The 21671-nt window shown below is 47.8% G+C and overlaps 1 protein-coding gene across 1 annotated transcript; it reads right to left on the bottom strand.

Moving 5' to 3' along the window:
* Positions 1 to 2026: 2026 nt before the first annotated feature.
* On the bottom strand, positions 2027 to 21202 carry RNPS1 (RNA binding protein with serine rich domain 1). The gene is made up of 8 exons (XM_065411578.1): positions 21125 to 21202; positions 18040 to 18231; positions 17577 to 17732; positions 17057 to 17248; positions 11350 to 11452; positions 10213 to 10366; positions 9469 to 9610; positions 2027 to 3184 (listed from the first exon to the last, which is right to left on the bottom strand). The coding sequence occupies exons 2-8, from the start codon at positions 18108 to 18110 to the stop codon at positions 3079 to 3081; spliced, it is 924 nt and encodes a 307-aa protein (XP_065267650.1). The 5' UTR covers positions 18111 to 18231; positions 21125 to 21202; the 3' UTR covers positions 2027 to 3078.
* Between the last annotated feature and the right edge of the window lie 469 nt (positions 21203 to 21671).

Raw genomic sequence — 21671 nt, 5'->3', positions numbered from 1 at the left:
CTAGCGCCCCCCAAGACCCTGCCACAAATGCACAGTACCCTACCCACCACCATCTCTGCCCACAGCCCCACCACAGCTGCCCAGCACCCCACACAGAACCCCCACTCTCTCATGCCCCAACCCCCACCCCAGCCCTCCAGACACCAACTCCCCCACACCCTGCCTCCCAGCCACACTCACCGGCCCTGCTGAGAGGCAACTGTCTGCCAAGCTGAGCTGCCATTGCAGCCAGGGCTGGTCCCAGGGCAGGGAATCACTCCGGCCCCTCAGGAGTGGTGCAATCAGCCAGGCCAGGGCCTGCCCCAGCCGGGCTCCCTCAGGACCCACTTGCCTGGAGGGGCCCAGTCAAGCCCTCCACACTGTGTCTCTGCCCCCCCCCCGCCGCCAACTGGCCAGGATTCAGGACCAGTCCCAGGCAGCTCAGCTCCAGGGAGACAGGTGGGGCCCCACAGGCGATGGGAAGCAGAGTGTGCCTGGAGCCAACGGTGCACTGGGCTCTGGCCAGGGGGGCAGAGAGAAGCCAGGGGGGGCAGAGGAGCCTTCGACAGGCAGACGGAGAGGAGCAAGTGGGGGGGGGAGAGAGAAGAGCCAGCGGGATCTCGGGGCACAGTGCAAGCAGAGCAGGCTGGGACCCCTTCTGACCATGGGCCTGGCTCCATGGCAACATTGTAAACTCGGCACTGCCTCCACACACTCACTATTCACCCCACCTGGGGGTCTCCCCCACCCCACTCCTACCCTGTGGTGTCTCCCAGCCAAAGCCAAGTCCCGAGAGCTTACAGCAGCGCTACTAGGAGGCTCGTTCAAGGCATGTCACAACACATGGGCTGGGGGTGGGAGGACCTGATCTTGGGCCCAGGACTGGAAAAGGCAAAGGTGTAATAAGCAACATGCAGACTAGCCCAGAATGGGCCCCTGGGATTTCTTTATCCCTAGCAAGCAACTCTGCTGCAGGGGGCAGTACCCATAGAGGAAACATGTTCTGGCCAGAGGCTGTATGTGTACATGCCTTATGCAGATCGGTTGTACTAGCTGGGCTACATCACATGTCTACCTTGTGATCTGGATTGGCAGCTGCACGCTTACACCTGTTGTCACTTGGTCAGGGCTGCAGGGAGTTCTTGGATTTCCATTTCCTAGCTGCAAAGGAGATATTCTGTTGCCTGTTCCTGCCTCTTTACACTGCTCTTCTTCCTGGGCTCCTGTTCCACACCACTGTGCTTCTTAATGCAGCACCTTGAAGCAGGCTGGCACCCAGCATCAGGTGTATTTGACTCCCTCCCACATTTGCCTAGGGCAGTTAGTGGGATGTGACAACATACAGAACGAGACTGTCCACCATTTTTTTTTTTTTTTGCTTATTTTTTTTGTAAATTTAGGTTTTTACTGAATGTCACTGGCTTGTCAGCTCTGTTGATCTTTAGCCACAAAAAGCCCTCCAATACTGCCCCGCTGGCTGTCTTTCACTGCTGTCTTGGCAGGATGCAAAGGGTTGTGATAAGTTATTTTCAAGAGCAAGGGAAGAGATTAGAATTCCAAGTGATTCCTTCATCGACTGAGAAGAGTATGGATCTCACTACAGACTCTGACCCATAGTAGCAGAAATTCAGGAGTGGCATCAGCCTCCTTTGAAACTAGTACCCATGTGACATGCCCTCTGGTACAACTATGCGGGGAGGAATCTCTGATCAAGCCTTCCAAACTGTAGCTGAAGCAGCAGGGGAGTAGAAGGGAAGAAAAATGCAGTTCAAGCTGCACTTGCTTTATTTTTACTGTGTGCATGCCCTAGCCTCATGCCACAATCACTGTTCTCTAGCTCAAATTAATTCCATTACTGTTCCGCTTGATCAGCCAGCTGCCATTGCCAATAACATGAAGCTCACCCTTTCCAGGATTAAGTGGAAAAGATTTTATCTTAACATTTAAAAAAAAAAAAAAAGGAGCTGTTCTAGTTGCTTCCTCTGTACACAATGTACAGGTGAGGCCAATAGTCTACAGGGAAGGAACTAATTAATATTCTTTAATCTTAACCCTATTGGTTTATTCAATATGGTCATTCTACACAAATACAAACACAACCTGCCTAAGATGCTACAAAGTTATACCAAAAAAAAAAACAAACAAACAAAAAAAAACTTTGTAGATTGACTGTACAACAGATGGTAAATTGCTTGCCTTTTGCAAGATTACCCAAATTAATCCAAGCAACATCAGTCTCAAACCTCTCCCTTTTCATTGCAGTAAGGGGGGGTTTTGACACTTTGTTGCCAGGTTGTATTGTGTTTTCTAAAGGTGGAAACATTTACACCATTTGGTAGAGGGTTGTGTGAAATCTGTACCAAAACCCTTCAGGAAGGGCAAGGGGATCCCTAAAGAGGGCAGTTACAAAACAGTCCTTCGATTCCTGGCCTGTTTCTAATATGCAGTAGATGACATACCGTGGGACTGGCCAAAAACCATCATCTTTAATGTCATGCAAGTCTGCAGCACCCTGCCTCTTTGTGCAAACAGAAGTTTATGATCTCACTATTCAGGGCATGGGAGCAGAATGACAAACTGAATATTTAAGTTTGAGGCAGATTTCTGTGTTTGGGTACCACCAGGTCTGAAGGTCTGCACTGGTGCCTCAAGATGGACATAACCACACCCCCAACCACCACCACCACCGCCTTCTCTTAGTAGTAGCCAGCCTTATGATTCCCAAAATAGGTCAGTACTTAGTTTTTTCTGCATGGCATGCTAAGCCTTCGGAATTCATGAAGCAGCAGCCTGCTGATTAGAGGAGCAGAGGCTACATCATCTTTCCTACTGGTAGCTTGTCCAGAAAACAATATACCACATTTGCAGCCTTCAACCCAAAGCCACGTTTAAAGCATTTAGGTTCAATGCCTGGAATCTAGAAGCTGCAAGGCACAGATTGCCTATTGGCCAGGAAACCCCTCCTCTTAGTTTCCCTTCACTGCCAGGTTTCGATTTCTCTCACTTCCCCTTACCCAGGCCCATTATAAAAAAAAGGTACAATATTTAGTCTGGTGGGATTTAAGTTAAAAAATAAAAAGCTGTCCAGTCTTTTTCGCTTTATCGTGAAGAGTTTGAGCTGGAGCGGCTGCGATGACGTCTTCGGCCTGGAGATCTGGATCTTGACCGTCGGCGAACAGGGGACCTGCGTCTTGGAGATCTGGACCTGCCAGAGAAAGGAGGAGAAAAGCTTCATTAGGAGACAAGGACAACAGGTTTAAATTATTTTACACACATCTAGCACCTTTTATCCAGAAGGATCCCAAAACATTTTATACAAAGAGCTCTAGTGAAATGCAGCCATCTCTGGGGTGGAAGGAGGCAGCTCAACAGCACACAACTCAGCAAGAGAGAATATTTTGACCAAGGATACCATGGCAAGCCACCAGAGAACAAACTGGACCTTGGGCTTTTAAATTCTCACCTGAAAGACCTTGCACCACTCAAGTAAAGAGCACTATACTCTATTTTTATTTCACAGAAAAACAAAGACCTAAGTTGATCTTACTGGTATTTAACCTGTGAATCCAGGGAGACTAGGTACTCCAATGCCAGTACTACTACCACCAGCAGTACAGCCCCTCTGGCTCAGAGCATTAAACTTGCATTGTTTTTCTTTATCATACTGCAGAACTGTTAGCATACTGCAACTTCAGAGAGTTTCTCCCTTAAACAGAAAGGGGGACAGAGCCTGGACTACAAACAGAAGCCAATAATCTTAACTGACTCTGTAGGACCTATATATGCATCTAATGGGAAGCACAAAACAAGGTATCATGAACTTAAAGTCAAGAAAAAATGGTTACCTGCCTTTCATAACTGTTGTTGAGATGTGTTTCTCATGTCCATTCCATATCAGATGTGTGCACGCCACATGCACGGAGATTTCCCCCCCAGTGGTACCTGTAAGGCCAGTTCTAGCACACTCTGGAGCCTACGCTCATGAGCCAGTAGTATAAGGGGCACCATCGGCCCTTCGCCCCTTCCAGTTCCTTCTTGCTGTCAACTCCGACGGCAGGATAGGAGGGCGAGTCATGGAATGGACATGAACATCTCGAAGAACAACAGTTACAAAAGGTAGGCAACCATTTTTTTCTTAGAGTGCTTGCTCATGTCCATTCCATGTCAAGTGAATCACGCAGTGTCCTTGGAGGTGGGCTGGGAGTTCACAGGCGTGCCAACAGCAACACAGCTCTCCCAAAACTGGCGTCGTCTCTGGCCTATTGGTGTTTGCGTAATGGGACGCGAACGTGTGGATCAACGACCATGTTGCAGCCCTGCAGATGTCCTGGATGAGTATTTGCGCCAGGAAGGCTTGTGCTCTTGGTAGAATGGGCCTTCACAATGGCCAGAGGCAGGACTTTCACTTGCTCATTGCATACCCGGATACAGACCGTAATCTGGGACGAGATCCACTGGGAGGACACCAGGAGACCTTTCATTCTATCCACAACTGCGACAAACAGCTGCGTCGATCTGCAGAAGGGGCTCATCTGATCAACATAGAAGACTAAGGCCCTTCTCACACCCAGAGAGTGTAGGCATCTTTCCTCCTCTGATTTATGCGGTTTTGGGAAGAAGGCCAGCAGAAAAATGGCTTGGTTGACGTGGAACTGCAATACCATCTTGGGTAGAAAGGCTAGGTGGAGACCCATTGGACCTTATCTTTAAAGAACAGAGTGTAAGGAGGCCCCGAGGTTAAGGCTTGAAGCTCTGAAACTCTCCTGGCCAAAGTGATTGCCACCAGGAAAGTGACCTTCCACGAGAGGAGCAGCAAGGAGCAGGATGCCAAGGACTTGAATGGAGGCCTTGTGAGCCTGAAGAGGACCAGGTTTAAGTCCCAAGGCGGAATCAGGTCACGGACCTGTGGGTAGAGCCTCTCCAACCCTTTAATGAATCTGCTTGTCATCTTCTGGCTGAAGAACAATCTGCCTCGGATCGGGGGATGGAACGCCGAGATGACCACATGGACCACGATTGAAGACAGTGAAAGGCCTTGCTGCTTCAGGTGAAGGAGATATTCCAAGATGGACTGCAAGGACATCTGTGATGGGCACAGGTTCTGCTCGGCTGCCCAGCAAGTGAAGTATTTCCACTTGGCCAGGCAGACTGCCCTAGTAGAGGGCTTTCTGCTACCTAGCAAAATTTGCTGGACCTGCTCCAAGCATGCTCTCTTGTCCAGATTTAGCCATGCAGCAGTCACATTGTCAAGTGCAGGCCTATTAGATTCGGATGGAGCAGTCGCCTGTGGTCCAACGACAGCAAGTCCGGTCTGAGAGGAAGTCCAGAGGACTGCAACTGTGAAATCTAGGAGCATGCTGAACTAATGCTAGCGAGGCCATGCTAGGGTGATCAGGATGACCTTTGTCTTCTCCCTTTTGATCTTCAGAAGAACCTAGGCCGTCCGACCATGACCATAGGAAGGAATCTGAGAGAGATCCTTTGCTTTGACCAAGCCTAGAGCAAAAGTGGTAACATTTCTTGTTCTGTGCAGAGGCAAACAGGTCCACCTGGGGAGTCCCCCACCTCTGGAAGATGATGCTGGTGACCTGCGAGTGGAGAGATCACTCGTGGTAAGAGGAGAATGCCCTGCTGAGGTGATCTGCCAACACATTCCACTCTCTGGGGAAACAGGACACTGCCAGGTGAATGGAGTGCTTCACACAGAAATCCCAGAGCCTGAGGGCTTTCTGACAGAGGACCTTGGAGTGTCCCCCTCCCTGTTTGTCGATATAAAACACTGACACTTTTTCATCAGTACTTGCACCTCTCTGCCTGAGGCCAGGCCAGGCATATTGCCCTGAGTTTCTTCACATTTATGTGTAATGACACCTCGTCCCTTGACCAGAGACCTTGGGTCCTGAGGCGGGCCCCTCACCCCAGGTCCGACACATCTGATACCAGCATGATTGAGGGCCATGGGCAGTGTTCCCTCTAATTTTTCCCACGCATGTGCAGAATGAATGTTATGTGCACCAATATGGAGGTGATGTGTAACACATCACCTCCATATTGGTGCACATAACAAAATTCATGTGGTCGGGGTGGGGCCAAGGAATTTGGAGTGTGGGACGGGGGCACAGGATTGGGGTGTGGCGGGGGAGGGCTCCAGGCTGGGGCCAGGGATGAGGGGCTCAGGGCTGGGGCAGAGGGTTGGTGTGCAGGGGGGTGAGGGCTCTGGCTGGGGGTGCAAGCTCTGGGGTGGAGCCGGGATGAGGTGTTTGGGGTGCAGGCTGCCCAGGGGCTACAGCAGGGAGAGAGGCCCTCTCCCCCTCCCCCCAGTGTTCTGCAGCACCACCTGGGCTGGAGGGGGTAGGGGGAGAGGCATCTCTCTCCCTGCCACAGCAGTTCCGTGCTGGGGGAAGAGGCACCTCTCCCCGCCGCGGCCATGAGCCCCTGCTGCATGGCTGCGCAGCTTAGAGGGAACTTAGGCCATGGGGACTCTAAGGGTACTCCAGATAGAACCAATCTAACCACCATGTCAGGGAAGCCAGGACTGACACAGGAATGGTGAGAATAGAGTCAAGATGGTGCCTGCTCAGTAAGTAGACCAACACGAGCCACATCTGTAGCTCTCTGAGGTACAGTCGAGCATGCCACACCACGTAGTTACATGCCGCCATGTGGCCTAGTAAACATAGGAACACCGGGCAGTCGTCAGCAGGCGCACTGACACTCAGGTGATTAAGTCCGACATGGCTTTGAACCTGGCCTCGGCAGGAATTCCCTGGCCTGAGACATGTCGAGTACAGCTCCTATAAATTCTGATCTTTGCACTGGGCCCAATGTTGATTTCTACTCGTTTATTAGGAGGCCCAGCACTCTGCAAGTCGCTTGTACAGAGATGCTGTGTTGGACTTAATCCCTCGAGAAGCCTTTTATCAGCTAGTCGTCAAGGTATGGGTAGATTTGTATACCTCGGCACCTGAGGTGGGCCGTGACTACTGCCATACACTTCGTGAAGACTTGCGGGGCTGCCAAGAGGCCAAAGGCAAGTGCTGTAAACTGGTAATGTTCGTGGCCCACCATGAACCTGAGGAAGCACCTGTGTCCCCGAAAGATGGAGATATGGAAGTATGTGTCCTTCAAATCGAGGGCGGTGTACCAGTCCCCTGGATCTAGCGAGGGAATGATGGAGGCCAGAGAAACCATGCAGAACCTCCGTTTCTTGAGATACTTGTTGAGGCAACGCAGATCTAGGATAGGCCTCAGGCCCCTTTTCGCCTTGGGAATCTAGAGATAGCGGAAGTAGAATCCTTTCCCTCTCAGTTCTGGAGGAACTACCTCCACAGCCCCTGCCTGTAGGGCTTGCATCTCCTAGACAAGAAGTTGCTCATGAGAAGGGTCCTTGAAGAAGGACAGGGAAGGAGGCATACCGAAGCAAGGGAGAATACTGTTCCAGCAACTGTCACTGGCGGTAAGTAGGAACTCAAAGGGCACAGGATCGGTGGCACCCCTTATACTGGTGCATGAGCATGGGCCTCCAGAGGGTGCTAGAGCCAACTCTATGGCTACCACTAGGAGAAAAATCTCCGGCAATGATGTATACGGCACATGCACACCTGACATGGACTGAACATGAGCAAGCACTCGAATAAGAAGAAAGGTTTTAGTGAATCCTAAGAATAAAAATCCTAATTGTTGGTAAGTGAATAATCAGACATTCCAAAATGTAGCTGTGCTTGGAGCGCAGAATGACTGCACATCTCAGCGGGCATCTCTTATCCACCCCTTAAACATCATGTTTTGTAGACCACTTCCTATAGAGTTCCAGTCCTTCTTGTTATATACAGCAGATATAAGGATATATACAGTGAGGGACCATTTAGAGAAGAAAGTTAGCGTCTAACTTTAGATCCTAAGTGCACTAAGGGGCTTCCAACATGTTGGAAAGAAATGGAGAGAAGAATGAAGTCCAACTCAAATTAATCATACATCAGATTCTCCTTATTCTGCCAAGTAGGTCTTTGCTCCCACAGCCAAGACAACACAGAAAGCTGACTTTTAGATGCAGGGAAAGGGTTTGCAGAACATCACTCCAGGAATCCCACCTCTAAAGAAACTGATAGTCACGCTCTAAGTTTGGTCAACACTGTAGTCAAAAGTGTAGTAGCCACACCAGGTTTAAACAGAACATGGGTTGAAACCATATTGTCAATGTAGTTTTAACAGGGCCCAAGAGGGTTATAAAAATCAGATGAACTAACCTGGTACAGTAGAACGTCAGGAGTTATAAACACCTCGGGAATGGAAGTTGTTCGTAACTCTGAAATGTTCGTAACTCTGAACAAAACATTATGATTCTTTCAAAAGTTTACAAAATGAACTTAATACAGCTTTGAAACTTTACTATGAAGAAGAAAAATGTTGCTTTCCCTTTATTTTTTTAGTAGTTCACTTTTAAACACAGTACTGTACTGGCGCTTTTTTTTTCGTCTCTGCTGCTGCCTGATTGTGTACTTCCAGTTCCAAATGAGGTGTGTGGTTGACTGGTCAGTTTGTAATTCTGGTGTTCGTAACTCTGAGGTTTTACTGTACAAAGATTAAGGAAGGACAGAGATTAAATGAAGGAGGGAAAATACAAGAGCTAACATCTGAAGGATATTAATAAGCAGAGTTTGGTGGTTGATGGATATACTGTAGATCTTACATCATGTCAACTCAACTATTAAGTTTCAGAGTGGTAGCCACGTTCGTCTGTATCAGCAAAAACAACAAGGAGTCCTTGTGGCACCTTAGAGACTAACAAATTTATTTGGGCATAAGCTTTCGTGGGCTAGAACCCACTTCATTGGATGCATGAAGTGAAAAATACAGAAGCACATGAAGTGGGTTCTAGCCCACAAAAGCTTATGCCCAAATAAATTTGTTAGTCTCTAAGGTGCCACAAGGTCTCCTCGTTGTTTCAGCTATTAGGTTATGTCTACAATACAGCTGCATAGCTACCACAAAGTGGTTTTTCCAGCAATGTAGGTAGTCCACTTCTCCGAGAAGTGGTAGCTAGGTCGACAGAAGAGTTCTTCTGTCAGCTGAGCTGTGTCTACACTGGGAGTTAGGTCGACATAGCTACATCACACAGGGCATGACATTTTTCACAGCCCTGAGTGATATAGCTAGGTCAATCTAAGTTTTAGGCCCCAGTATTTAAGGAAATAGGTGTCTCAAAAACTGCAGCTGTTCTGAGCAGGGCCCAATAAAGATCACCAATCATGTCCCATAGTGGTAACAGCAGCTTCTAACAGATCTTTAAGAGTTTGTGTTTACTAAACCAGGAGTGAAGATGATCAGTCTCCAGGTTTAATAGGTCACTGATACGGTTTACTGAAATCAAGCCCAGGGAGGCGAAGTTACCAATGATGAAATCTGTGCCAGAGAGAAGATGCTTGGTGCCAAGAATTAAACATTACCACGCTTACACACTTCTACGGTACTTCATAAAATATGGCTCACCTTCTCCTCATGCGAGGTGGTGACCTACGCCACATTGGTGGTGGCGGCAGCATCCTCCTTGGTGGGCTAAAGCGCCTGGGAGGTGGCCTAGGCCGAGGTGCCAGTACAGCTGTAGCAGTGATCTCCTGACCATCAATCTGTCCTGTTTACAGTTAAAAAGAAAAAGAATAAGCTAAAAATTTCCAGCACCAGTGTGCTACACACAGCACTATTGCACCCCTACTACAGACTTCCATCCTCACAAGGTTGCTGCTTTGGTACATTTGGAGCATTCGTGATCTAGTGGTTACAGCAAGAAATCACGAGGCCTAGGGTCTCTCCCCAACTTTGCCACTGACTCACCGTCTCGCCCTGAGCAAATCATTTAGACAGTCAACTTAAAAATCACTTCTGCCTAAAACCCATGAAAGGTTTAGAACCTACTATTCTGACCAGTAACAGTTCAGATGACAGAGTTGGTTTTTTTTGGATCATCCGACTTTGTGAGACAGTACTTTATGTAAGGTCAGTTTAGCTGTTTCCCCTGTATGGTCGGTTTCGCTGCTTGTAAGAGTCTGTCACCCAGCAAGAGAGCAGAGAAAGATGGGGGGGGAGGGGGGATTAAGAAAGTGGTATTGTAAAACCACAAAAGTTGGTAGACAACTCAGGGCCAATGATCCTTTTAACTCATTTGTATCAACCCTCATATCCTCCACGGGTTTCTGTTAGTCCTGCTGGTTTCTTTGTACAACATCTGGTACCTACCTCCATCCATATGCTTCAGCGCCTTTTCAGCATCATCTGGATTCTCAAACTCCACATAGGCATAACCCTTGGAGAGATGTGGATTTAACCTGTCAACTGGCATGTCAATCATTTTAATCTTCCCATAAGTGGAAAATATTTCCATGATGTGATCCTAGAGAAAAATAGTGATTATTAAGGACAGTGCCAATTCCCACTATCATGTGGTATTGATAGAGAAACTACACTTGACCAGAGCTCGGAGAGCCGGGAAGGCATACCCAATACAAGATCAAAAACCAATACCAACATCAAGGAAGACCAATCTTATTAACTGGATATGGATACAGTTTGAATTCCCACCAGCTCTCTATTGCTGCCTATTCAGTTTCTTCCTCGGAATTCCCAAACCCTAGACAAATGTATATGGACTACCCTCAAAAAAGGCCAGAGGATCTAGGCTGTGGTAAACTTTTCAGGAGTGAAAGAATGAATGAAATCATGAAGTTTATGTGGGAAATGGTAAGGAGAGGGGCTGTCTGAGGTCAAATGCTCAAGGCGACAGATGTATTTTCTCTCTTTAACATTTAGGATCATTTATATAGCATCATATAGTTACATGTTCCCTCTACAAAGGCCTCACACCTCACCAGAACAATTATCTGGCAAGGAGGACTGAACTGAGCAGCACTCCTGCAGATCAACCGCGGACATTCTCAGCTGGCCTCCAGTTGTAAATTTTTCAACAAAGGGGTCAGCTACTCTTCATCTTCCAACCAAGACAAATGTAAGTTACACAACACCCTGCGAGAGAACCAGGAAACCAAGTACAGGGTTTAAATCCAAGTCCCCTGCTTGATAACACAGGGCACTAGATCTGGGACATGGCATACAGGTCTTTTGAGAACCATACCCTGCCATGGATTAATTGCTCTTGGCTTGAGCCAAGTATGATATGATCAGGTGCCATGCAGGTTTCCCCACAGATAGGTCTGCCAAAGCACCTCAACCTTGCATATGGATAATGTAAGAACTTCCAACACAGTGACACCTGATTGCAACCTAGTAATAAACTGTTTCTGAAGATACTATTTAAAAAACTCAAATCACTCTCCCAAAGATGTGAAAGTTCAAGGATAAAGAGGGGCAGGCCATTACCTTGGTCACATTTCTGGTGAGTCTCCCAACATGCACTTTGGTAGGTCTGGGTGATGGACTCCGTCTCTTCCGCTCTTTTTCATCTCTCTTGGGTGGCTTAGACCTGAGTTAAATATTACCGAACTATCAAATCTCCTGGTAACATACAAGCCAATCCCCATAACTAAGGCTACATTTTAGTCAAGTCATGGACAGGTCACAGGCAGTAAACAAAAATTCATGCCCCGTGACCTGTCCATGACTTTTACTATATACCCCTAACTAAAACTTGGGCTGAGGGGGACGCAAGTGCTCTGGGGGGCGCCGTGGCACACGGCCTGGGCCCCCTGCTGGTGCTTCATGAATCCGTGACTTCTGTGATGGACTCGCAGCCTTACCCATAACACATAAAGGTGACTTGCAAAGGATCTTTTTGAATTGGACTTGTATCTTGTTTTGCTTCTTTATAATAAATAAGGGTCTGAAAATCTGCAGGAGTGGAGAGTTTGAAAGGTTTTTGCTTGCTTTTTAATTCAGAAATATCCTGAACGTCAAATCTGTTTTTCTCTGATTTTGCTGGAGGAACTCGTGGGATCTAGAGCATGTGTACCATGAGTTCTCATACATTAACTGAAGAGGGGCTAGGGTCTTGCTGGGTTCATAGCCAAACCTAGTAACCACTTCCATCGGCACAGGTTTGGTTTTGGCAGCTTTCTGGCTATGGACATGTTATTAGGATGGAAGACCAATGAATTATGAAGCAAGCTTACCAAGGAATGTTCCTACATAGCACAACCATGTTGTTGCCAAAAGCTTAAGATAAGATTGCTGGTGATGGACATAAACCGAATATCCAGGCAGACCACCTTAAAGACCTAGCTAGAAATTGATCCAAGTGGCGCTCAATCTGCAAGAAAGCTACATCCCTTTGGGATTTGCCATGATGATGGAGCGTTCAGCGTTGAACAGATTTCCTTTCTCTCAAGTGTTTATTAGCCACTGGAGTCACATGTGTTCACAAAAACAGATGTGTTTAAATACTTTAAAAAAAATGTTTTGCTATTGCTCAGCTTTCAGTTTCTTGACTCGTGATCCCAAATGCACTAGGTTCATTAGTCAAAGTCTGCCAGGGTAGAGAAGATCTAAATCTTTGTTTAAAAAAAAAAAAAAAAAAAAAGGCAGATAAACTTTTGGAAACAATATTTCAGACAGTCTATGCCAGGGTGGGCAAACTTTTTGGCTTGAGGGCCGCATTGGGTTTCCAAAATTGCATGGAGGGCCGGTTAGCTGAGGCTGTGCCTCCCCAAACAGCCAGGCGTGGCCCGGCCCCACCCCCTATCCAACCCCTCCTGCTTCTTGCCCTGACAGCCCCCCTGGGACTCCTGCCCCATCCAACCCCCCCTGTTCCCTGTCCCCTGACTTCCCCCGGAACCCCTGCCCATGACTGTCCCCCGCCGCCCCATCATTCCTGACTGCCCCCCCAGGACCCCTACTCCCATTCAACCCCCGTTCCCTGCCCTCTGACCGCCCCGATCCCTATCTACACCCCCGCCCCCTGACCACCACCCCGAACTCCCCTGCCCTCTATCCAACCCCTCCTGCTCCCTGCCCCCTTACCGCGCTGCCTGGAGCGCCGGTGGCTGGCGGCACTACAGCCACGCTGCCCAGAGCGCCAGGACAGGCAGCCACACCACCTGGCTGGAGCCAGCCACGCCACCGCACAGCACAGGGTCAGGCCGGGCTCTGCAGCTGCACTGCCCCAGGAGCTCACAGCCCCGTCGCCCACAGCATTGCGCTGGCGGCGGAGCGAGCTGAGGCTGCGGGAGAGGGGCCGGGGCTAGCCTCCTGGGTCAGGAGCTCACGGGCTGGGCAGGAGGGTCCCGCGGGCCATAGTTTGCCCACCTCTGCTCTACGTACATCACAAATAAACGAAGGGGCACTGTAACAGGGTGCTGGCTAAGGAACCTGAGCCAGGCCTCTGTCACACCAGCTCCAATCAAAAGAGAAGAATTGGAGCTGGCTGAGTAAGCCCAGGCCTGAGTGGCAGATGGGGATCAGCTGCCGGCCTCTTTAGCCAGGGGCTACATAAAGGCTTGCAGGAAGGAAGCCGAAGTAGGAGAAGGAAAGGGAGGAGCCAGAGAGTTAGAGGGAGTGGGAGCTCTTCTCTGCTGGCTGCAGGAGTCAGCAGTTCCTGGGGCTGTGCTATTGAAACTGTTTGTAGCTAAAAAGGTGGTGGGAAAGTAAACTGTAAATAAAGAGCATGGGTGATTGCACCAACGCAGAGGTCTCTGGCTGGTTTGTGGGTGCAGCAGGGGCAGAAGCCAGAGAGGTTCAGCTGCACCCCCGTTACCAGGGCCGGTGCAACCCATTAGGCGACCTAGGCGGTCGCCTAGGGCACTAGCATTTGGGGAGCGGCATTCCGGGTCCTTCGGCAGCAGCCACCGGATCTTCGGCCGTCCCGGTTGTCGTCAGCATTTAGGCGGAGGGAGCTGGGGCAGTGGGGCGCGGGGAGGGCCGCCTGCAGCAAGTAGTGGGGGGGCAGCACGCAGGGGAACTGCTCCCCGCCCCAGCTCACCTCTGCTCCGCCTCCTCCCCTGAGCACGCCGCCCTGCTCTGCTTCTCTCCCTCCCAGGCTTGCGGCGCCAAACAGCTGATTGGTGCCGCAAGCCTGGGAGGTGGGAGAAGTGGAGCAGCGACGGCGTGCTCGGGGAGGAGACGGAGCAGAGGTGAGCTGGGGCGGGGAGCTGCTGCACGGCTCCCCGGGCCGGGAGGAGCTGCCGCGAGGGGGGGCGCCTCAGGGCGGAGGGGTGGGGAGGGCCTTAGTGCTGGGGGGGGGGGGGGCAAGGTGGAAGTTTCGCCTAGGGCGTGAAACATCCTTGCACCCTCCCTGCCCATTACAGGCACAAAGCCAATTATATTTGGGGGGGGGGGAGAAAAGGGGCATTTATCTTGGTCTGCCAATGAAACCCCTTCACAATAGTCATTTTCACATAATTTTAGCAGCTATCCCAGACAGGTTTAGGTTAATACAGACATACCATTTGAAAACTGAGTTTTCAAGCTTTCAGATATCAACCAGTGGATCTTATCTGTTTTCCCATCTGTTAAATGGGGATATTACCTCACAAGGGCACATTGGTGAAGACTGTTTATAGTGCTTTGAAGTGGTAAAGTTGTATGCAAGTACTAAGTATTATTAACTAACTGCTCAAATTAGTGGCTGCTAAGAGAAGAATCACACTATAGGGGTTGCATAAAGGGGGTGGGAGAAGCTAAGGCATGGGAATAAGAGCCCATCTATACTAAGGACATTTTAGAAAAGTTTCACAGCATTGCTAATGGGAACAGTAGTGTAGATGAGTTGTGGTTTAGTCTGCAGACGAGAAGAATGAGGGGGGATTTAATAGCTGCTTTCAACTACCTGAAAGGGGGTTCCAAAGAGGATGAATCTAGACTGCTCTCAGTGGTACCAGATGACAGAACAAGGACTAATGGTCTCAAGTTGCAGTGGGGGAGGTTTAGGTTGGATATTAGGAAAAACTTTTTCACTAGGAGGGTGGTGAAGCACTGGAATGGGTTACCTAGGGAGGTGGTGGAATCTCCTTCCTTAGAGGTTTTTAAGGTCAGGTTTGACAAAGCCCTGGCTGGGATGATTTAGTTGGGAATTGGTCCTGCTTTGAGCAGGGGGTTGGACTAGATGACCTCCTGAGGTCCCTTCCAACCCTGGTATTCTATGATTCTATGGTTGCTGACACCATATTGGTCAGAGTTACTTCCAGCAGAGTTAAGAGGACAGTACTGAAAATTATGTCTGCAACTGAAATCCCAATGATACTATGGCTCCTAGCATTGCTAATATCAGTTTAGTTGATGGGGGAAATTCTCCTAAATTTCCCTAGCATAGACAGAGCCTAAGAGACAGCAGGCTATTATTCTTTACCCCTTCGAAGTCAAAGAACAGTGAGAGATGCAGGAGGTGACATGGGCACAGTAAACAGGCAAATTATAGATCTAGCAATTCAGAGCGCTCTGATTTCTGCTCTCTAGACAGGGACCCTGGTGCCATGTGATTATGCAATCATTTAAATTGCTGCGTATTTGTGGAATTTTTTAAATTGGCACATAATTGTAACCCCCCCCCAAAAAATCCAAAGCTTTAATTTGAAAGTTAATTCTATAATCTTTATAGTTGCTAAAATACCCTTCACAATGTGAAGTGAATGTAAATTGATGCTGTAGAAATGTGTGCCTAAATCTGGAAGGGAAAACAAAAAAAACCAAACACACAGCTTGAAGATAAAAGTTCCCAATTATTTCATTGGAATGTTGGCGCTGAAGTCTGACAAATTAAAATGTCAACACTAGCTATTTCTGCTAAAATGCTCAGTAGTGAAATATCAGGCTAATAAATCTATCATTTTTAGAGGTACTGGCAGGGTGTGGCTGGCACCTACTTGCTATCAAGTCAAATCTCATCTTACCCCCAGAATTTAAAGTGAAGAGAGTAGGGAAAAAGATGCATCCCCTGTCTACCAGCAAAAGCCTCAACTGCATCCTGGATATCAAAACTCAGAACACCTCCCCCAGCCTTTCTGGGCATCAAAAGCCTAACCCATCCCCCTAACCTGTTGATGTGGAAAGCCAGTTATTTCCACGTCTACAATTACTCATTGTCACTATAAAGATCTGAAACATGCTGAAAATTAGTTATATCCCAATCCTGCAAACACTTACACACACACACGATTAACTTAGCTATTATAATTACTACCATTTGCAGGATCAAAGCCATAGACTGTAAGCACGTTAAGCGGGAATCATAACTTTTAATACATGCACATACAGTGTCTAACACAATGGGAACCTAATCCCTGTTTGAAGCCTTTTGTACTATAACAATACAAATAAGCTCTGATGGTGGCCTAAGGAAAACATCAATAAACCACCAAAAAGCATACTGCACCCATTACAATAGACTGAGTGGGAGAAGCAGAGTACCTGACATACACAAGGCCTTTGTTACAGACCCCAAACTTTCATACTTTTAAGATCTGTTTTCAGCCCTTCCTAACCTCCACATCTAGGAGTGTAAATGAAACATTGTGCCTGTATAGCACCTTTGTGGGGGAGAAAAATCAAACTGTTTCCAAACAACTGTCCAGTACAGACACTTCTTTTTTGGGGAGAACAGTTCTGTACTCAGAAGGAACTGGACTAGACAACTTATGATTTTGTGACTATACTCACAGCACCAGTTTCATGTTATACCCAAAGTGAAGAATTCTAGAGAAACAAAGAAGCAGATTCTACTCAGTTCAATTTCTACCTTAAAGAAAAACATGATTCCTTGCAATTTTTCCACCAGTTTCAATCTGCTACAAGTCCCAGATTATGCAGATAAATAGTCTGATATGCCCCACCTTCTGTAGATCCCAAATAATCAGGCATGGATACATTTTAGATATGTGATTGTGTGTGTGTGGTATATGTGAGAGTCAGTTATGAATTAATGAGATCTTTAAACTCCTTCCTGAAGAACATGTAGTTAGGTTACAAGTGCAGGTGGCACCCATGCTCAAGCAATAGCTAGATTGTATCTCTGGGATATGAATAAAGCAGACAATTTATTTTTTTTAAACAGATAGATTACTTCTCTGTTCACAAGCCTACACCCTCCATGGCAACTTCCCAACCACCTGATAATTTTTACTGGATGAATCAAACTCACTTGGAGCGGGAACGTCTCCTGTTGTCATGTCTACGTCGAGATGGGCTTGGGGATCCAGAAGAACTGCTGGAACTGGAGCTACGAGAGGTGCTGGAGCTCCCAGAGCGGCTTGATGCAGAGGAGGAACTGGACCCACTGCTGGAACCAGTGCTGGAGCTGGACCCTGAACTGGAAGTGGAACTGGAGCGGGACCTTTGGGGGGGGAAAAAAAAAAAATCAGTGCAGAATACACAGGGGAAAGGATAGCTGAATATCGTCTCCAGGTAAGTACAAGACAAGAATCGGTGGTTAAAGCGATGAGAGCTCAACCTCACAGCTAACATTATTTCAGCCAAGGGAGAGACTGCACTCTATGCAAAGCACACTCATTGATAAAGCAAGAGGGTCACTTTTTTAGTAACACAATCCCCCAAGGAGTCTTCTAATATGGGGAACCACAAAGCAGATTTGTAGCATTTGAACAGGAGCACAACTCACTACTATTTGGGCTATCACTGGGATGCAGAGAAACTCTAGTTACCTGGTACTGCTGCTACCACTGGAAGCACTGCGCCTTTTGCGTGTTTTGTCCCGACCACGATCCTTTTCACTTGATTCCTTGGTGGACACTTTGTCCTTGGATCTGTCCTTGGATTTGTCTTCAGTCCGATCTTTGCGCTTGGTTGGAGAGGGAGCCCTTTAAGAAGAAAAGATCAAAAGAAATTATTTCACTTTAAACAAAACACTGAACTTTAAAGCCAACTTAGAATAACAATTATTGCAGAGCTAGAACACTAGGGTTTTTATTTTTATTTTTTTAAACAGATCACAAAAGTTCATGCTACAGAGAAACTTTAAAGAAGAAAGTCAAAGTTGTAATTTAAGAAAATTCTCATTGTGAGAAGAGAGATACATTTCCAATTCCACATCCTCACTGGAAACACCCTAGTATCCTACATGTCCCCAATGGGGATAAGCGTAGAAAATTCAGACAGAATTATTACCTAGTGCTGGATTTTTTATTATTTTCTTTGAATCCTAGCAAACTCTTCTTTTTCATTCCTGAAAACTCCATTTTCCCTTCTGAGGCGTCCCAAGCAGCACTGGATGGGCCTCACTTATCTCAAATCTCACTTCTAACTCCTTGATTCTGAGAAACGATCCCTAATCGAGTGCAATAAACTCCAAAGAGCGGCCTAGTGACAAGATAAAAGGGTTTAGAAACAAGAAATAAACGTATTGGCAAAAACAACAAACCTACTTTTCAATAAAGGCAGCAGGAGGTGGGGGTCAGCTAATGAGATATTGACAATATCATATTGTACACACAGTAGTTACTCACATTGTTACATTGCTATTAGAGCCAAACACCTGTGCCTGCTCACACAGAGATACACACTGTCCATCTTGCTGAAGACTTGATATGGATGCCTCAAGGTGTCAGCTGACATTTTCATAAGAGTACAAAGGTTACAAATTAGCAAGCCGAGATGTATGGCAGACAGAGAAAACATGGATTTTCCACGAGTTTTCCTCTGCCAGGTGTATGAGTGTTGCCTAACCTGCCTTGTGACAGCCATCCGCCCCTCAGAGGACTAAGCACTGCTTCCTCTAGAGCCAATTGCTGCCACAACATATGTTGGCAAAGGGGTGTTTCCCAAAAGCTGCATAGGGCACTCCGTCTCCCTACTTTCAGTGGATGCAAGCTGCCTCCATTGCTCTGCCAACCTTGAAAGCAAGGCACTGAGCTGAGGAACCAGTCTGATGCACAGTTGTAATTGCAAAAGTGCATGTTCAAATCTCTCTTGGTGGAAGGCCTACATGGGGCTCAGATTTCATCCACCCCTACAGATCTCTTTGTAATCTTGATACAAATAAAGGACACAAATCAACACCATTAATTCATATTAAAATACTAGTCATGAGCTGAACCCTAGGTGCAATCCATAAGAGGTCTTTTTATCCCATATGTAATATGGTATCCCAATATATCTTCACGTTTTAACTAAATTGGTGGATTGCTTACCATTTAATAAAGGTGCCAGAGGTATGTGACCTAATAGCCCAGGGGGTCTCAAACTGGGGGTCAGGACCCCTCAGGGGGGTCACGAGGTTATTACAGGGGGGTCATGAGCCGTCAGCCTCCACCCCAAACCCTGCTTTGCCTCCAGCATTTATAATGGTGTTAAATATATAAAAAAGTATTTTTAATTTATAAGTGGGGGGTTGCACTCAGAGGCTTGCTATGTGAAAGGGGTCCACCAGTACAAAAGTTTGAGAACCACTGTAATAGCCATTAACAGCAATTGTTAGGTTGCTCCTGTTTGGTTTATGCTCACTACAGAGCCAACTTAGCAGTCACCATTATGGTGGTTGAGGTGCCACCAGACTCCTTGTTGTTTTTGAAGTTGTATACAGTATCTCTATTATCCTAGTCAATTCATTAAGCATTTGGAAGGCGACTGGACATCATTTGCATTTTTAAAAGTGACTATGCACTGCCAGACCCATAAAACAGGATACATAATGCTACTAACAAAAATGAAGCTGGATACTTAGGCACATTACATAAATTAGAGTTTAGAAACATTTGGTAATAAGAATAAACTCCATGTAGTTTTCTGGATTTCATATTGTTTTGTCCTTTGAATCTGCAAATCTCTTATACTGATTTTCTGGGGCACGACAATTTACCCATTGTCTCCCTTTCCCCCTATAGAAATACATGTACCCTCACTTAATAGAACAAACTCGGTCTTGCTTATTTACAATCAACAAATTGACTGCAAATGTCTACTTTCTGATGAGTAGAAACTGAAATCTCAGTGAATGAGACAAGACTACATGACTTTCACCCAGTTATCAGTGTATTCAGGCTGAGACTTCGAGGGCAGGGGACTGGACTCGATGACCTCTCGAGGTCCCTTCCAGTCCTAGAATCTATGAATCCTAGCCAACACTCACTGGAAAATAATTCCATTAGGAACAAGTTATGTATATATCTACAGACAAACGTATACATGCATGGATGGCATTTGCAAGAATATGCTTTTTTCCTACTTATTACCAAGAAAACCTCTCCACTAACAAATGAGTTTTTCTGCAACACCTAATATCTAAATGAAAAACAAACACAAATCATACAGGATGTGTTGGTTTGATACTTTACTCTCTCACTTTTCTTCTCTAAGGAGTTGTGCACTACCGCTCTACTCTCATAAAGTTACATTACAGTGATGGGTGAGGCAAACTCAGCTCTGCCAAAGACTTCCTGTATGAACTTAGCTATTAAGGCAAGTCATTTAGTCTCAGTCTTTCTATGCCTCCGGGTCCCCATTTGGAAAATGGTGATAACATTTCCTTATAGAAGTGTTACAAGGTTAAATTCATTAGCATACAAGGAGCATTTAGCTACTACAGCGATAGAGACCACAGAATTACCCAGATAAATAAATGCTTGTGTTCAGTCTGTATCTCAGTTTGCACAATGTTTTGGGGGGGACATGTACTGCAATCTGCAGTGCCAGATGCACTATGGGTTTGTTAGTGACCACAGAACATGTGCGGCCTTACTATGAACATGGTCACGATGACGGCTGAGAAACAGGGATAGAAAAACACAGCCCCGAACAGGATCGATAGAGAAGCGGATCCTCCCCCACAACTGCCCCTGCGGTTAGCAGGTGCAACAGAACAGGAGATGTGGAGGGACAGAGCAGTACTGAAGCATGCGCCCTGTTCCAGAGCGGCCCACCCCGACCCCCAGCTACAGGGGAACGCAGCTTCACCATCCCCGCTGCAAAACCCCAGCGGGGCAGCCTGGCCCAAGTGCAGAGCGATCCCCGAAAGCAAGAGGAGGGAAAGATGCCTCTGCGGCCCACCCCTAAACTTCCACGCAGGCTTTCCAAAGGTCCCTCCCCCAGGCTCCATCCTCCGGGGCGGGTTAGGTCCCGGCCTTCCCATCCCCACCTGCCATATCCTGCTCCGCAGCTCCAGGCCCCTCCTCTCGGGGTCCGGAGACGATAGCGGGGGCCCCCGACACCTCACCCAGGCCGGATGGCGCCAGATCCCCGGCCACCCCCTACTTACATCCTCAGCGCCCGTCACTGCCACCGCTCCCGAGTCCCGACCCCGTCGCGCTTAATAGACGCGGCTCCGCGCAGAGCGGGAAGCGCTCCGGACGGCGCATGCTGATGGCGTCACCCGCCAACGGGGCAAGGGAATGGGGAAGGCATTTAAAGAGACAAGACAGATTGGTCCGTGTTGCTCGCTGCTGCTGGCAGCGCGGGCTGTGGCAGGGCCGAGTCTGTTCGCCGCCCCCTGGGTCTGATGGGGGCTGAAATCACGGCCACCACCGACTGCGCCGTCCTGCATGGAGAACAGCCTCCCGGCCCCACTCAAAAGCTCCCCGCAGGGCTCCCACAGTTCACCTGGTGTGTTGTCCCTGTGTATCCACACACAACATGTCTGCCCCCCCAGCCCACGCAATCTAACTGCCATCTGCCATAACCCCATGGCAACTTTCTGAGGGAACAAAACCAAACAGCCTTGTCCCGTCCCTTCTCTGAGGCCTTGCCTACTCCATCTGCCCCCCCCATCTCTCCCCCACCCCCGTCGCTCGCTCTCCCCCCCCCCC

Source organism: Emys orbicularis, chromosome 10 (assembly GCF_028017835.1).
Source record: "Emys orbicularis isolate rEmyOrb1 chromosome 10, rEmyOrb1.hap1, whole genome shotgun sequence".
NCBI classification, from domain to species: Eukaryota; Metazoa; Chordata; order Testudines; family Emydidae; genus Emys; species Emys orbicularis.
The sequence above is the reverse complement of the archived record's forward strand: the minus strand, read 5'-3'. Positions and strand labels throughout refer to the sequence as shown.

What these genes read in the sequence shown, in the direction of transcription:
- RNPS1 (XM_065411578.1), bottom strand. Translation starts at nt 18,110, where the DNA reads ATGGAGTTTTCAGGAATGAAAAAGAAGAGTTTGCTAGGATTCAAAGAA. An exon ending in AGGAGACGTTCCCGCTCCAA is followed by an intron (nt 11,453 to 17,056) that starts GTGAGTTTGATT and finishes TATTTAACTCAG; the next exon opens with GTCTAAGCCACCCAAGAGAG. An exon ending in TCACCAGAAATGTGACCAAG is followed by an intron (nt 10,367 to 11,349) that starts GTAATGGCCTGC and finishes ATTTTTCTCTAG; the next exon opens with GATCACATCATGGAAATATT.